Raw genomic sequence first — 15,362 nt, 5'->3', positions numbered from 1 at the left:
GGTATTCAAGAGTGAGCCAGGACTACTCCCTGAATTATAGGTGGTTCCCTCTGACCCTGGGGCAGGACTCCAACCCCTCTTTCTTGCCTTAAATAATGATTGGTGTCCCAGAGGCTGCAGGCCTGAAAGGAGCAAAGGAGGGCGATAATTTCTCCCTGGCCCCATTAAGTTCAATCCACCCACCCACCCAATGGCTCTCTCGGGACCCAGGTATGGGAACCTGCCTGCTTGCCAGCTAGCTGCCTCCTTCCTCTCCCAGTTCCTAGGCTAGGAATGATCAGAGGAAGGAGCCCAGGGGTGCCTCTTCAGGCCAGGGACCAGCATGCTGGGATGAGGACAGCCCCTGGGCACATGTGGACACTTCTGGCAAAGGAGTCCAAGGCAGGGAAGTGGCAACCCTCCAGCTCCATCAAGGTCTGCACAGGAGGAAGTCCAGAGTCCTGGGTCTGTGTCCCAGGGAAGAAGAGGCCAGGCAAGGCAGGGTAGCACCTAAATCCCAAAGGCTGCTGAAGCAGAGAATGAAGCTGCCACCTCACCCCAGTCCCCCTCTCCTCCACTGCCCACAGCCAGTGCAAGAAGATCAAATATTCACTGCCTCTCTGGAGCTAAATAATACATCAATGTAATAACAGGCGCAAGGCAGCTAATCACCCCCTTTCACCTCCCAGCCCAAGCGGGGGCCACAGCAGGAAGGTAGACAGGGACAGGCCAAGCCTTGGGCAGACAGGCATCCATCACACACTGCTGCGCAAGTGGCATGCACCTGGCAGGCAGACACCCAGAGTCCGCCCCAGGTGCCAGGGCAGACCCTGTCAGAGGAGAGCAGACCCCTTGCCCCCACTCCAGGGGATGGGTGGGCAGGCTGGTGGGTAGGACAGGCCAAGGAGCTGGGGGCGTGGGAGCTAGGTTGCAGCCAGCTGTAGTGGGTGCCAAGGAGTCCTTCAACACCCTGGCAGGCAGTGTTTGAAAGGGGAGCTGGGTGGGGGGGAAAAGAAAGGGGGTGCAGGCAGCCGAGGGAGGTTGAAAGAAGGTCAAGGTGCTCCCCTCCTGCCCTGGGGACTGCCTTGGCCTGCTGACCTTGTAGTATGTCCTGTGCCCACAGTAGGGGCACTGAAGAGTATCTGCCAGGCACTACCAGGCCGGTGGAAGCAGTGCCCCATGGAGGCAATTAAGTGGCAGATGAAGTTAACTGTGTTGGACATGGCCCCTAGGGAGTGAAGGCTGCCTCCCAGTACCTACCCCCTGCCCCCGCCAACACATGTCTCTCAGGGTGACCTTGGCTGTTGAAGATTGGATGGACAGAGAGAGTCTCCTAAAGCAGGAGGTGAGGAGGGACAGTCACTCTCCTCCCAGCCCTGTACCACTCCCACAGGTCATGGACCTCCAGAGTCACATGAGGCTCCAACAGCATGGCCAAGCCTTAGACCCTCTAAGACCACTTGGGATGTTACCAGCAGGTCCCCTCGCACCTGGGGACAGCTCAGGGTTACAAGAGGTCACGAAAGGGGGTGGGCTGAGAGCAGGCAAGCAACCTACTGGCCTGGACCTGGGGTAGGAAGGCTGGTTCTGATGGAAGGGGCAGGGCGCTGATCTCCTGGCTCCCCTCTGCATGCTCTCTGGTTCCTCTTTGACTGATTCATTGATTTATTTATTCTTGGCTGCATCAGGTCTTAGCTGCTGCACGTGGGCTTTCTCTAGTTGTGGCGAGCAGGGGCTGCTCTTCGTTGTGGTGCACAGGTTTCTCATTGCGGTGGCTTCTCTTGTTGCGGAGCATGGGCTCTAGGCACATGGCCTTCAGTAGTTGTGGCTCGTGGGCTCTAGAGCGCAGGCTCAGTAGTTGTGGCGCACGGGCTTAGTTGTTCCGCGGCATGTGGGATCTTCCCGGACCAGGGCTCGAACCCGTGTCCCCTGTATTGGCAGGTGGATTCTTAACCACTGGGCCACCAGGGAAGTCGCCCTGTTCCTCTTTGGAAGGAAGAAAGCAGCTGGCTCTGGGTGGGGCCCCATATTGGGGGACACCTTGTTCCTCTCCTCACCTTCCATATCCAGAGCCAATCTCACTTCCTGACGAGCCCACCCAAGTGATGCCCTTCCTGAGCAGCCTCAGCCCCCTCCCATGAACATCCAGCTGTCTGTGATCTGTGTTTCCAAGGGTACTCCTGCTGCATCTGAAGGGAATCCAGGCAGGGTCTTTGTATCTGCATTGCCGGGGTAACGTGTGAAGCCACACCTACATGGATCTGCGTGTCTAAGAACAGGTAACTCTGCACGTGGGTAGATGGGTCCCTTCTTCCACCTCTGTGAAGCTTTGCCTGGACACCCACAGTGCGACCCAGCGAGGGAGGAGGCCCCACCCTCTTCCCCCCGCAACACCCCTACCCCGTACCTGTGCCATCCACCTGGGCATCATTGGCCTCCGCAGGGCCGCGGAATTTCCGCTCTGTCTCCTTCACCTCAGGCACATAGAAGTCTCCCTGCCGTGCCAGTGGGCACATGAAATAGATCTGGTCTTGCTGGTAGATCTCCAGCCGTGGGTGGGCACACAACTTCCGCTCCTTGTGGGAGAGCGCGAAAGGCGGAATGAGCCTTACAGGGCCTCTGACCCACATGTCCCTGAGTGGCCCCAGGAACTGTCCATTATTTATTCCCTCCCAGGGGGCTGGCTCCGCTTCCTGCCCCAATCTCCCGAAGGCACCCACACAGCATCCTAAGGGCAGGACCTCATACTCCAGGGGGCAGTGGTCTGAGGACCTGGGAGTCCTAGGACAGGTGCTAAAAGAACCCAGGAGCCTGGCACTGCTAATCCTGGGACCAAAACGCTGTTCCAGAAAGCACTGGTCTCACAGAGCCATGAAGCTTAGCACCCCAGAATACCCTAGGACAGGGACCCCACAGTCTTTGACCCCAAGCACCCAAGCCAAGCCAAGGTCTGACCTGCCAGACTTGCCATCTCAGGATCCCATGGCCCTGACCTCCTCTCTGCCCTGGACAATGCTGACTGACCCACCAATATCAGGAGAGGCAGTGCCCCTGGCTCTCAGGCCTCTAGCCCCTGCCCTTGCAGACATGTTACTGACTAACCCTGAATAGGAGCTCCAGGCCAGCTAAACCTCTCTCTTACTCCCATTCCCCTGCTGGTTCAGGTCTATTCCAACCTCCGAGTCTATCAGATGTGGTTGGTTCCCACTCGTTCTCAGACCTGGGTCCTGAGTTTCAGCCAAGGGGGAGGTGCCAGACTTTAGGCTGGAGGAACAGACAAGACAAGTAGGTCTAATACTGGACACTGCCCAACTCCCCAGTGGGCTGAAGTGCCAGCTTATAGGGCCCCACGTGTAGACAGGCACTCCACTCCCTTCTGCGTGAACACAGAACCCAGTGCTCTGTAGCCCCCAGTGTATGTGAAAGGGGCACAGATACATGCCAGAGCTGCCCTGAGACAGGCAGACAAACCAGGACAGGGGTCAAGTGCATCTTGCTCCTGAGCCTGCCCTCTTCCCGCAATGGAGCACAATTATCCACTAAGATGATTAAAAGGACCCAGTCCTGTCACTGCTCACCCGCCAACCCGCACAACACGGCTATTTATAGCACCCGTCCGGCTCTCACCATGAGCTCTGAAATGAGCCTTCCACTTAGCGGTAATGAGAGACTTACTGCCTGGTGGGGAGAAGCCACTCCAGGACTCCACTTGTCTGCCTGCCTGGCCACGCTTAGGGTTGAGGAACCCCCCTCCAGTTGAAGCAAGTGAAGAGAGAGAAAAATGAGCCCCCGGGAGAGAGAGGGAAGGAAGGTTTATTTTATCCAGCCAGGGCCCTCAGCAGCCGGCTGGAGGCCACATGGGGGTGGATGTCCTGGCCCAAGGTCTAGCTGCAGCTCAGCCTCTGACTTCATGGGTGTCCCAGGCAAGGCCTTTCGTCCTAAGACTCTGTGAGCTTGAACAGAGTGGGACACCCTAGCCCTGACACCTCCAGGGGCAGTGAAGGAAAGTCATTATTTTTAATAGTTTGAGTCTGACCTTCTTTGCTAACATGGGTGCTCTTTTGGCCATCTAATGAGGGCATGCCCCCAGCTCTTCCCATCTCCAAACACATCAATGGCTGCCTCTGCTTTTCCACCTGCCCACACACCCACCCCAGCCCTGGTCTTCAGGAGGAGGGTGAACAAGAAGACAACATCAGGAATGAGTAGCTACCAGGCTCTGGGGCCCCTCTACTGCCAGCATCTGGGGGCGAGCATCTGCCAAACCTGAACCCCACTCAGTGAACTGGTCACGAGGCCAGGGTCAGGGAGGCTCCCTGAAGAAGGTCCAGGTCATTCCCTGATAGCTAGAGGGAAAGGGCTCCCGAATCCAATCAGGGCATGGCCTTCACCAGCATTCCATACTCTGGGCATTCAAAGGGTCCAAAAGGAAGCTGCTGAGAGGTGATCAGCTACCCGGAGGCCCATCTCTCAAGGGCTGAAGACAGTCAGCTTTTGGGGATGCTTCTAGGAATCAGAGCCTGTGTCCACCCAGAAATTCCAGGGACAACCCTCGCCAACACTCAAGCCACCTGCCTAGCTTTCCTTTTGGAAGTAACAGGGATGATAAGAGGGAGCAGTGCCCTTTCCACCCTCTCCTGGAGGCCAGGCATCAGGGTGGGTAGCACCAAGCAGCCACCCTTGCCAACTGCTCTGCCAGCCCCCTCATCAGCAGGCGGGAGGCAGCTCTCTGTGGCTGCTCTGTGCATCTGCCTCTTCCGGAGAGCCCGGTTCTGAAGTTGCCTGGCTGTGGACAGCCCCGTTGCCATGGAAACTGCATCCTCCATCCTTGCCGTCGCCTTCATCTCAAAGCCATCCGGGAGAACAGAGGAACAGGGGAGACAGAGGAGGGAGAGAAAACTGTGGCCTGGGGCTACCCAGCCCTTCCTTCCCTGCCCAGCCCTCCCTCCTCACAACATCCCACACAGAGAATGCCAGCTGCCCGAGCCTGTCCCCAGGCCCCTGGAGGGGCAGCCTAATACCCGAGCCCAGCCCAGTCCTACCCAAGCCACCTGGGAGACCCTGGCCCTCCCTACTGGAGGGAGGCATGGAGCTAATTAAAATCTCATTGACGGCTCAGCCCAAATCATTTTAACACATGCTGGATCCTGTCAAAATTCAGACTCAGGGGCAGAGAAGGGGCAGGAAGAAGGCAAAGGCAGAAACTTCCAACCCAGGCCCATAGATAGGGGGAGGGGCTTATAACTGTCCCTGTAGCCTCTCCTTGAGATCCCTCTCCACGCTCTGCCCACTGACCAAGAATGAGTTCAGTGGGGGGCTGGGGATGGAGGGTGGGGCAGGACTAGCCATATGCCCTGTCCCTAAGTGATCAGGCAGAGAGAACAAGCCCTTTCCCTCCCAGCCAGGTGCAGTCTCTCAGGGAAGAGAGGATAGCCATGGGCCAGCTCTCAGGTCCTCTCTGCACAGCAGGAGCTGTGGCCCGGGCAGCGTGTTGATGACCTGGTAAATATTGGAAAATCATCGAAGTAAGGCAAGGCCAGCTGCCTCTCCCTCAGCTAGCCTCAGGGAGCCCTTGGAGAACTGACTGCCAAGGACACCAGGCCAATGCCACACTGGGCCGGTACTGCTGGGGAAAGGGGACTGACTGGATGGGCCTGGAGTCTTCCCAGCCCTGGGCACAACCCCTCCCACAGACCAGACAGCCAGAGGCTTGAGGAAGCATCACTAGGACAGGGGAACCTGCTCTGGCCACTGAAGTTACGGGCTACCTGATGAGGCCACAAACCAGGGCAACTCATTCGCACACGCAGACTCAAGGGGATCACAAAGCCCTGCTCCAAGGTGGGAGAGACGTAGATGTCTATAATCCTCCCCGCCTAATAGGAAGAAGTCAGCTAATCATGCCAAGGTGCCACTAGGAACTGCTAGAAACTGGATTCCAGAGTTCCAGTCCCTCAGACACACCTCCAAGGATTCCTTCCCCCCTGGGGCTTCCACAAACAGAAACAATAGGTGGACTTGGTACACCACCCATAATGCAGGGATTTCCAGGAGACCTCAGCCACCAGCACACCCCCCACCACTCCTGCACCAACACCAGGTGCTCACACCGCCCACAGGGGTGCCGGCAGACAAGGGAAGGAGCAGCACACAAAAGGCTGCCATGGTGCCACTGACCTGGCTACCTTGGGAACACACCACACGCTCCCTCCTCACCTCAGGCTGAGCTCATGTCCTGGGTGGGGTGCAGCTCAGGGCTCCTGCAAAGGCACCAGATTGGCATATGCCGAGCCAAGGTTTCCCCACAGGACCCACAGTGCCTCCCCTGGTAGTTCTTACTGAATTAGGAGAGGGGAGGAGGGAAGAAAGAGAGAGGACTTGAACTACCCTCATTTGGTGTTCTGCTCTCAAACCATCAACCTGTGCCCTGGCCTGGGCTAGGGGTGGGGAGAGTGTGGCGTGCAGGAGAGGTCAGGCCCAGCAGGGGAGACAGGGTGGATCCCATTCCCAGGTTGCCCAGAGCCTGGGTTTGCTCAGAGCTATGTGGCCTCAAATCCCTAAAAGGACAAGGCAATGGGTGCAGGCCAAGGTCTGGGTCATGCATCTCCTAGATGAGCTCTAGGCCCAGAAAGGGATGAGGTCTGCTCTAGCAATCTCCACCCCATCACAGCCCTCTACTTCCTGTCTCACTGAAGTGAGGGGCCCTGGGTCTTCCTGTTCACTCTGAGTGGACCAGTCCTACCTGTCTCTCCACGCCAGGCTGGAGAGCTGGGCAGCCACACAGCCAGCAAACAGCTGTTGCATCCCACCCAAGGTGATGGCATCTCTTCACTGGGTGAAGTGAGGCATGCTCATTTTTAATTTCACAGACACTGACGTGCACCCGCCTGCACATAGCAGTCCCTGCAAGTGGGGGCTCAGACCCTGGCGGCCCCTTAGGCAGCTGGTCTGCATCGAATGTGCAAAGTGATGGGGGAGGCACAGCGGGGGCTGCTGCTGGAATGTGGCACATTGTTATTACTCTGCCCAGGAACTTCCGTCAACTTCCCTCTCCCATGCTCCCTCTTATACCCAATGGGCCTTTCAACAGCCTCTGGACCAAAACCTAAGCCTGTCTGTGGGGCAGGAAGTGACAGCAGGAGACAGCTCTGGGGATGCTGCAGTGCTAGCAAGGGAGAGCCTGCAGAAGGGATGGTGAGTACCCTTCTCCCTTGGAGCAGGACAGCCCAAAGCTCTGCAAATGAGAGGCAAAGGAGAAAAGGAATGAGATGGGGTTGCCAGGGACGGGACAGAGGGGGAAGGAAGTGGCAGAAAGAGCTCCAGGCAGGAGCCCAGAGCCTTGGCCTAGCTATTGACCCCTCCCTGGGTCTCAATCTCCCCAACTGTAAAATAAAGAGATTGGAATAGATGATATTAAAATAAGTGAGGAATTGGAAAATATGAACAAAAGCCCCATTACTTAAAGACAATTGTACACTTGAAAAACCCAAAAAGAATGGAGATGCTACCAAAAATATTAAGCTCACAAAATTAACAAAAGCACAGCCCATTTTTCTGTGCACTAATCAGCCAGTTAGAAGATATAATGGAAGAAAGAGATGAAGGCCCTCTTGGGGTCAGGTCTAGCCCAGGGCCGAACTGGGAGCCCACCCCCACCCCAAAAGGCAGGGGAGGGGACGGCAGAGAAGCAAGGCTTGGGTGGGAGTCTGGGGAAGACTGCAGAAGGGGGAAGGTGTGAGGGAGAGCAGGGCGCTGTGCCTGGCACCCCAGCCTGCTGTGCCTGCTGCCAACGCTGCCTGAAGACTTTTCATTTTCACCTCAGAGCCGGCAGCTTGCCATGCAATTTACACCTCTGCTCATATTCCTTCTCACCCAGGCCATGGCTTCGTGGGCAGCCCAAGAGGGGTGCCTCAGCAGCAGTGGAGACCAGGGTGGGCTGGGGCAGAAGCAGGGGAGAGTAGTTCCCTCTAAGCAGGCACAGGGGGGCACAGGCCCTTAAGCATCCTAATACCTGGGTGGGCCAGGCAGGTCCTGATCTGCAGCCATGCCCAGCCTTTCCCCAGGGTCCAGATAGCCAATACTCAATCCCAGCTCAGCCCTGCTCTGGCCTTCTGAGCCCTTGTGGAGCAAGAGCAGAGGGCTGGGGAGTGTGGGGGTGAGTACCTACACGGGGAGCTCAGGAGCTCAGACCTGGGATCCTAACACTCTCCCTTCCAAATGAAGGGGAGCCACAGCCTCCCAGACGACGCTGCTGCCATGGCAGGCTCCATAGCCCATCCCTCTCCGAGATCCTGCCGCTGTCTGCAGCATCTGTGCAGTCAAGGACCTTGAGCCCAGTTCGGCTTATAAGCCAACGAAAATGTTGCTGATTGATTATCCAGCAGCAGGAAGGCTGCTTGGTGCAGATGGAGCCATGAAGTCAAGCACCTGGGAGCCAGAGGAATCAGGAAGTGCCAGAGGGAAGGACAGCTGGGCAAGTGGGGACGGAGAGGTGGGGAGAAAGACAGAAGGTAAGGGAGGAGGAGAAGGCCCTGAATTTCTCATCTCTGACTGGTACCTCTACTTGCTGCTCAGGAAAGACCTTCCCTCTGGAGCCTTAGGTTTCCTGTCTGCATAAGCAGACAGACAGCCTCTCCCGATCTGAGGGCTCCACTAAAAGGCAGAGTTGTTCTGCTCTGGAGGGATCTCCCTCCTCGGAATCTCTCCTCCTTCCTTGTTCCTGAAATCCCAAGCTCTCTGGAAAAGAGCAAAAGAATCCTTCCTTGGTAAGGCCCATCTGCCTGGGGAAAAAGGCTCTCTCTGGATTGGTGATGGCCCAAGCCCACAGCACCATCCAGACAAGCCTCAGCCCCCAGGGTCCTGCAGGGCTGCCAAGCTACAATATCTGAGCTGGTATTTCGAGAGTGGTGGCTCCCACGCCCGCCCCAGCAAAGGCTGGCTTTGTGCTTTCATTACTGGGATAGGGGAGTGGGGAAGGGTGAAGCCTGAGAGGCTGAGGAACAAGTTTCAGGGCCCCAGGCCAGCAGAGGGGAGAGCCTTAGCCTCCTGTGTGGGTCCCCACACCTCAACATCCAGGGGCAACTTCCTAAGGGGAGTCAGGGAAGCCAAGCCTTGGTGTATGTTTGTGGAATTGGGATGGGGGGTCTCCTCCTGGCCCGGGGAAATCTGGGAATGGAGAGTCACTGCTACTCTCTGCTAACTTCTGTTACTCTCTTTTAGAGTTTGACTGTGGCCTCTGGCTCTTCCTCTCCATCCCCCAGTGCTCAAGTCCTGTTCCAAAGCCAGCCTGGATGCTGTCACTCATCTGATCACATACCATTAGTGGCTCTCTAAAACCTGCAGGACCCAGCCTCATCTCTTGGGCCCAAATTCCTGCTCCTCCCCTGTACTCCAGCCACAATGGATACACAGGCCGTGTCCACGTCAGTGCCTCTGCCTGACCTGCCTTCCTACCTGGAGAACACTACCCATCCTTCAAGGCTCAGCCCAAATTTCCCCACCCCCAAAGGTTGCTTTGCCTTTCCCAGTGAATCCATCTCTCCCCTCCCCACCCCACTCCCCCTAGGCTAAGCCCTGTGGCTGGGAGAGATGGTGGGAGGAAAGAGTTCTGGGGGCTTATCATTCAGCCCCAGGTCCTGGTACTACTGAGCACACCCTCCTCCCTGAACTGGGGGCAGGCCAATTAGCAGGTCGCAGCCCTGGCAGGTAAGCTAGCCCTGGAGCCATCTCCACCTCACTGAGGGTAAGGACATGAGGACCAATAAGGCACCTGCAGCAGCTGCTTCCTGTGCCCAGAACAGCTGCCAAGGTAACCCTTAATGAGTCCCTGCTGGGCAAATGGGCAGCCAGGCTCTTCCTGCCTTTTGCTTCTGGCTTCCCCAGCAGGCTCCCAAATTGACAGCCTCAGCCCATGACTCTGCCCACCAGGGCTGGAGACAGAGGGTGAAGTGGGTGTTAGGCCACAGTGCTGCTATTATCCCAGGCCCACTCTGGGTACCACTCCCAGTGCATCCCAAGCTCATGACAGTCCTCAGCCTCTTGGGCCCAGCCCCAATCATGGACAGAGCAGAGTGGTAAAAGGCATGTAGCCATCAGTGATTCTCTGCCCAGGGGATCCAGTCTGGACTTGGCCACTGCTTCAACTCCTAACCTTGGGTAACCTCCCCTCCCTAGGTCTCACTGTCCTTACTGGTAAAACAATGGGGATGCTGGCTTTGATTAGGACACTATGCCTGCCTCCTAGCTCATTCCTCCATGCCCCAAACAATGCCACACAAAAGAGGGCCCAGTAAATAAGTGCAGAGTAAGTGACTGAGCTGAGATACCAGGAAGGCCTTCCTTATTAAAAATAAAGCTCGGGAACTCTCCCAAATTAGCTCAGCAAAGATGATGGGCAGAGAAAGAGACGACCCCAAATTTCATATTCTATGGGGGCTTCCTTACCTGGATTCCCACTGCCAGGACCATCCTGCTCCCTACTGGTGTTTTGGCCTCAGTGTGGACTCAAACCACCCCCATCACTGACTCCCTCAAAGTCACCCAGACAGTCTGAGGGAAAACAAACACAGGAGATTGTGAGCCACTGGGCAGGACCCAGACTCTGACCATGCTGCTGGGAGCTTCCTCCCTGTTCACGCTCAACAGGATGACCCACTTCTGTAGCCACCCTGCTGAGGCAGCTGAGGACCCCGCTCCTTAGTTTCCAGCTGGCTGTCCCTTGACACTGCCAGCCTATCACCCACCGCTCGGGAATTCAGTCACATCCACTCCAGGGAAATCTCTACCGTGATACTCCCCAGGGCTTCCTCCAGGTCCAGCTTCCAGCTCCCCCAGAAAGTGCCTCTTCTGGGAACCCTCCTGCCCCTGTCTGCACAAGGGATGAGCCCTGGCACCTCCCAGCTCCACTCACACTGCAACTGCCACGGCGTCCTCAGGATCTAGAACAGACATGCAGTTGGCCAGGGGTGGAAGAGGCATCTGCCCAATGGTGTCCCCCTCTTAGGACAGAGGTTTTCAAACCAGGTAAGTCTCAAACATCCTCCTCCAAACAAAAGCTCAGGAGGTCATCTGATGTGTAAAACCCAGAGGCAGAGCTACTCCAGCTGAGGCAGGTAAAGGTCTGAGTGCAGTCCCCTATCCCTGGCTGCCAGTCACAGGGGTACCTTAGCACAGCCCCTAGGCTCTGGCCCCCAGAGCAGACTGAGAAGTAAGGTCTGGGGTCCCTGCTCACAGCTGTCCCTGGTAGAACAGCCCCATCAACCCAGCTATCCCAGAACTCTACCACCAAGGTTCCCCCACTGGCTCACTATACCTGCTCTGCCTACCACACATCTCCAATTCTATGGAGAAAGAGCCACTATCTGACCTCCAGGGCCTGCCTGCATTTACCCAGCCAACCAGCCTCCACACAGACAATGCCCTCCCTAAACTCAGGAGATGCCCAAACATCACAAGGAGACCTCCCTTGAAAACCTGGGGAAAGCAGAGACCCTGGGGAAGGGGGTTTATGGAAAAGATCATAGATCCTGTTGGAAGTCAGGCACTGGGGTCTTGGCTGGCCAGTCTAACACTCTCAGTGATCTCCTCACCAACTGCAGATATGAGCCAAGTACCGAGCTCAGGGAACTCACACACAATCCCATACGTGGGACCCCAGGCCTCGCACTCATCTCTGGTCTGCTCCATGTGCCCCAAGCCTTCCCTGGATGCTCATTAAGACTGGGCTCACCTTGTGGTGAATTTTGAGGCCTTTGCCTATTGTTCTGGGCTGATATCTGGGCCCCACCTCCTCTGTGGCATTGCAATTTCAAGGAAGCTCAGTTCTCTCCTTCAGCTGCCAGAGGAACCCCCTTCCTGGGGATCAGGGAGTGGTCTCCTCTTGCCCTGGAGGCTAACTCCTTGGACCCTGGTGGAGCGGCCTGACAAAGCTGGGGCATCTTCCACATAGATAAATAGTCACACAGAACCCAGGGACCCCTCACACACATGCTGTCCCAGAGTGCTTGGCCTGGGGCCCCCAGTGGTTTACGTGGAGAAAGGCAGACTTCCAGCCCCTAGAGCTTGCCAGGCTGCCAAGCTGGGGAAGCCCAGCCAGAGAGCCAGGGGCTGCCACACAGACCACAAAGCTGGGATCCAGCCATCCTTCCAGAATCCCCACAAGAGCCCTGACAAATGCTTGTCTTTGGGTTCCTCACAGAGAACCCCTAGGACCTTGCTGTCCCACGAGACCAATCCTGTCCCAGGCTCAGACATCTGCCACTGCCGGAACAGCAGCTGCTCTCCACCTCCCTCATCCAAAGCTCTGAGATCATTCACCTCCACCCCTTGCCCCAGCCTCTGGGGAAGCAGGTGAGCCTGCCAAGCCCTCCCTCCCCTCCTCTTGGCTACTGCCGCCCTCACCACTCCTGAAATAGAAAGCTGACGGGCTGCTGTCACTGCATCTGAAGCAACTCCACAGCAGACCCAGCCTCAGATCCAGAGAGAAGCCAGTGGGGTGGAGAAAAAAGACACGTGCACATGTACGTAACATGTACATACACGCACGCACACACGGTTAAAGGCAGCCAGCTGTCAGGGTTGGGACAGTCAGAAGCGCTCAGAGTCTCAGTAGCAGCCTCTTTTCTCTGGTCTCAGGGCAGTGGGGAAGAGGGCAGGTGTAAGAGCGAGCCTTACATTCTCTTCTCTCTGTCACCTAGGCCAAGAGAGGCACAGGGCCACACCCTGTCCACTGCAGGCTGAGACCAACAAAGAGAACCGGCCCCTTCCTCGTCTTTCACCTGGGTTTGTTCCTCACCCCCAAAACCAGCAGAGCACCTGGGCCGTGCCTCCACTGAGGGCAGCCCGGCATCTGTCTCACTCTCCCAGCTGGTGGTCAAGCCCACACAGCACGCCTCGCACACATCCCTGAGAAGCCCCTTGCATTGCCCCGCACCTGTCAGGCTTCCTCATCACAGGCAGGAGAGAGGATGGTACACCCCCTGCTGCAGCCCCAACCCCAAGAAAATCAAGCCCAGAGCACAGCTGACAGGCTCCCACGGGAGGAGGAGGTAGGAGGAAGGGCTTTCATCAAAGAGGTGACGTCAAAACCAGGCAACTTGTGAAGCTGTCAGGGGCCAGGAAATTTGGACAAAGGTGTCTAAAAATAAACCCCTGAAGCCAAGAAAAGGCTGTGGTGGCTGAGTTGCTCGCCACCACACCACATGTCCTGTTCTGAGGTCTGGAACCCAGAAAGTCTCTTCCCAGGGGTGCTCCTCCAGACTGGCCCTTGAAACTGAGGATGACACAGACAAGACCAGAGACACCACACACCAGCCCTTCCTTGGGTGAAATGCTGAGCAGGCCTTAGGCACTGATGTCTCTCTTCCTGCCCTCAACACCAGCCAGCTCCCCCCGCTCCTGCCTCACCCTGCCCCTCAGCCTCCTGCCCGACCCCACGCCCAGCACCCTTCTGGCTGCCAACCTCCAGCTCACAAAGGAAATCCTCCTCCACCCTCCCCATGCCCCTTCCCTACCACAGCAGCCCTCCTGTTTCTTCTTCCTGTCTCCGCCCACGAAGGCCACAGCTGGTGACCCAGGGCCCCATTTATTCATTCCCAAGCCCTGATACCAGACACTTAACCAGGACGTGTCTGAACTCCCATTTCCATCACCAAGGCCGGTCCCTTTTCCCAAGCTGCTCTGGAGAACAAGCCACCAGGTTCTTCCAAAACCGCCAAGTTCACATTCTTGCTAACTTTTTTCTCCTGTTCCCTGATCCCAGCCACACTGGCCATGCCCTCTGTACGCTTTGCTGCCTCAGCCATCCTCCAGGGCAAATACTGTCAATAGGCTCACGTCACCAAACATATTCACCAGCCCAATCCTCTCTGAACTCCAGACTACACACATCACTGTGGACTCCACACCCCATCTAAGATGTCCCTCAGGCAGATCCCCTGACACAGCCCACAGAGCTGGTCCCGCAAACCAGTTCCTCCCTCCGCCCTGCCTACCTCAGTAGAAAGCACCACTACACGCTCACCCACCTGCCCTGCCCAGAGGGGACTGCAACTTGTGACTCCTCCCACTCCCTCCCCTTCCCATCATCCAACCCATCCACAAATCCATCAGTTCTACCTCCAAAACAAATTGTCAGTCTCCACCCTTGTCTGCATCTCTACAGCTACTGCCCCAGCCCAAGATGCCGCCATGCACGGCAGGATTCATAACAGCTTCAAAGCACCTCCACCCGGCTCCCATGAGCCATGGTCCAGCCCTACCCTTCCCAACGACAGCAGAACCCATCTTGCACAGGTGCAGCTCGGATTCTGGCTGGAACTCTGCAGTGACTTCCCACTGCCTTTAGATCAAACCCACGCTCCTCACCCTAGCTCTGCCTAGAACATTCTTACCGCCCCTCCAAGGGCTCTTCTAGGATTTTGCCTGAGAAGTTACCTCCTCCGAGAGGCTGTCCCTGACCACTCTGTGCACTTGGTTCCCTGCCTTTTCTCACCCTGTACTTTCCTAGCATGTATCCCGTTTTTGTTTGACGTTATTACCTATCTCCACACCTCACTGTAAATGCCTATTTCATGCACCAGTATCTCACACCACATCCAGCATAGCACCTAGCACAGACACTCAATAAATACAAGTTGAACAGATGAATAAACGATCACTTCCAAGCCCAAATTGGGGTCATTTCCCTAGCACCCAAGTTTACAAAATGTTTTAGAGGAGGAGTAATTTACAACAGGGGAAGTTTGTCTCAGGGCCCTTGCTCTGCAGGGCCCAGCAGGATAGGGACAGGGTGGGTCTGGAGTGGGGGCTGAGCACTAAGGATGTCTTTGTTCCAAGTCAGAGCTTAAATGACAAGACTGGGTTTCTGAACAAACTACCCGTACTCCTGGGAGATGCTTGGGGCCCAAGAGGTCTCGGGTGTATGGAAGAAATGCCAGCAGCCTCTGCCCATCTTCCTAGCTCCACAGGCACCTGCTCCACGAGGTGCTGCCCTCCCAAAACAGCCTCTTCCTCCCAGGCTAGGCAGGCCTCCCCAGCACCTACTCAAAGGACTGGCTGCCCCCTGACACACACACCAGACTTGTGTCTCACCTTGATGTAGGCGTCCAGGGCAGGATGGACACGGCGGGTAGCCAGCCAGATGGAAAGGGGTGTGGTGTAGGGGAAGGTGGCCATCACCACATGGCTGGGTGCCGGGAAAGAGAACACCTTGAAGCCAAATTTCTGATAGAGTCGGATGAGCTCACGGGAGGGTGACTCCTCACCTTCACTCAGAATGCTGCCCACCGCACAGCGGCACTTCTCAGAGGGCACCTGGGGAAGCAGAGCAGGGTGTCAGAGTTGGGCAAAGGAAGGAGGCCCACAGACCTCCTGCTTCCTGGCTT

The 15,362-nt window shown here is 56.6% G+C and overlaps 1 protein-coding gene across 6 annotated transcripts in view; it reads right to left on the bottom strand.

Annotated features, from left to right (window-relative positions):
* The window catches only part of TEX264 (testis expressed 264, ER-phagy receptor), a 29,299-nt gene that overhangs the window by 1,903 nt on the left and 12,034 nt on the right, over window positions 1–15,362 (bottom strand). For all 6 annotated transcript variants that reach the window (XM_024746466.1, XM_024746467.1, XM_024746469.1 and 3 more), the window contains exons 4-5: window positions 15,070–15,291; window positions 2,387–2,555 (exon numbers count right to left, since the gene is read on the bottom strand). In XM_024746466.1, the coding sequence (XP_024602234.1) occupies window positions 2,387–2,555; window positions 15,070–15,291 (391 nt within the window). The remainder of the gene's footprint in view (window positions 1–2,386; window positions 2,556–15,069; window positions 15,292–15,362) is intronic.

The sequence above is a fragment of the Neophocaena asiaeorientalis genome, unplaced genomic scaffold (assembly GCF_003031525.2).
Source record: "Neophocaena asiaeorientalis asiaeorientalis breed wild unplaced genomic scaffold, Neophocaena_asiaeorientalis_V1.1 scaffold251, whole genome shotgun sequence".
Taxonomy (NCBI): domain Eukaryota; kingdom Metazoa; phylum Chordata; class Mammalia; order Artiodactyla; family Phocoenidae; genus Neophocaena; species Neophocaena asiaeorientalis.
Note: the sequence above shows the minus strand (reverse complement) of the source record. Positions and strands in the feature narration are given on the sequence as shown.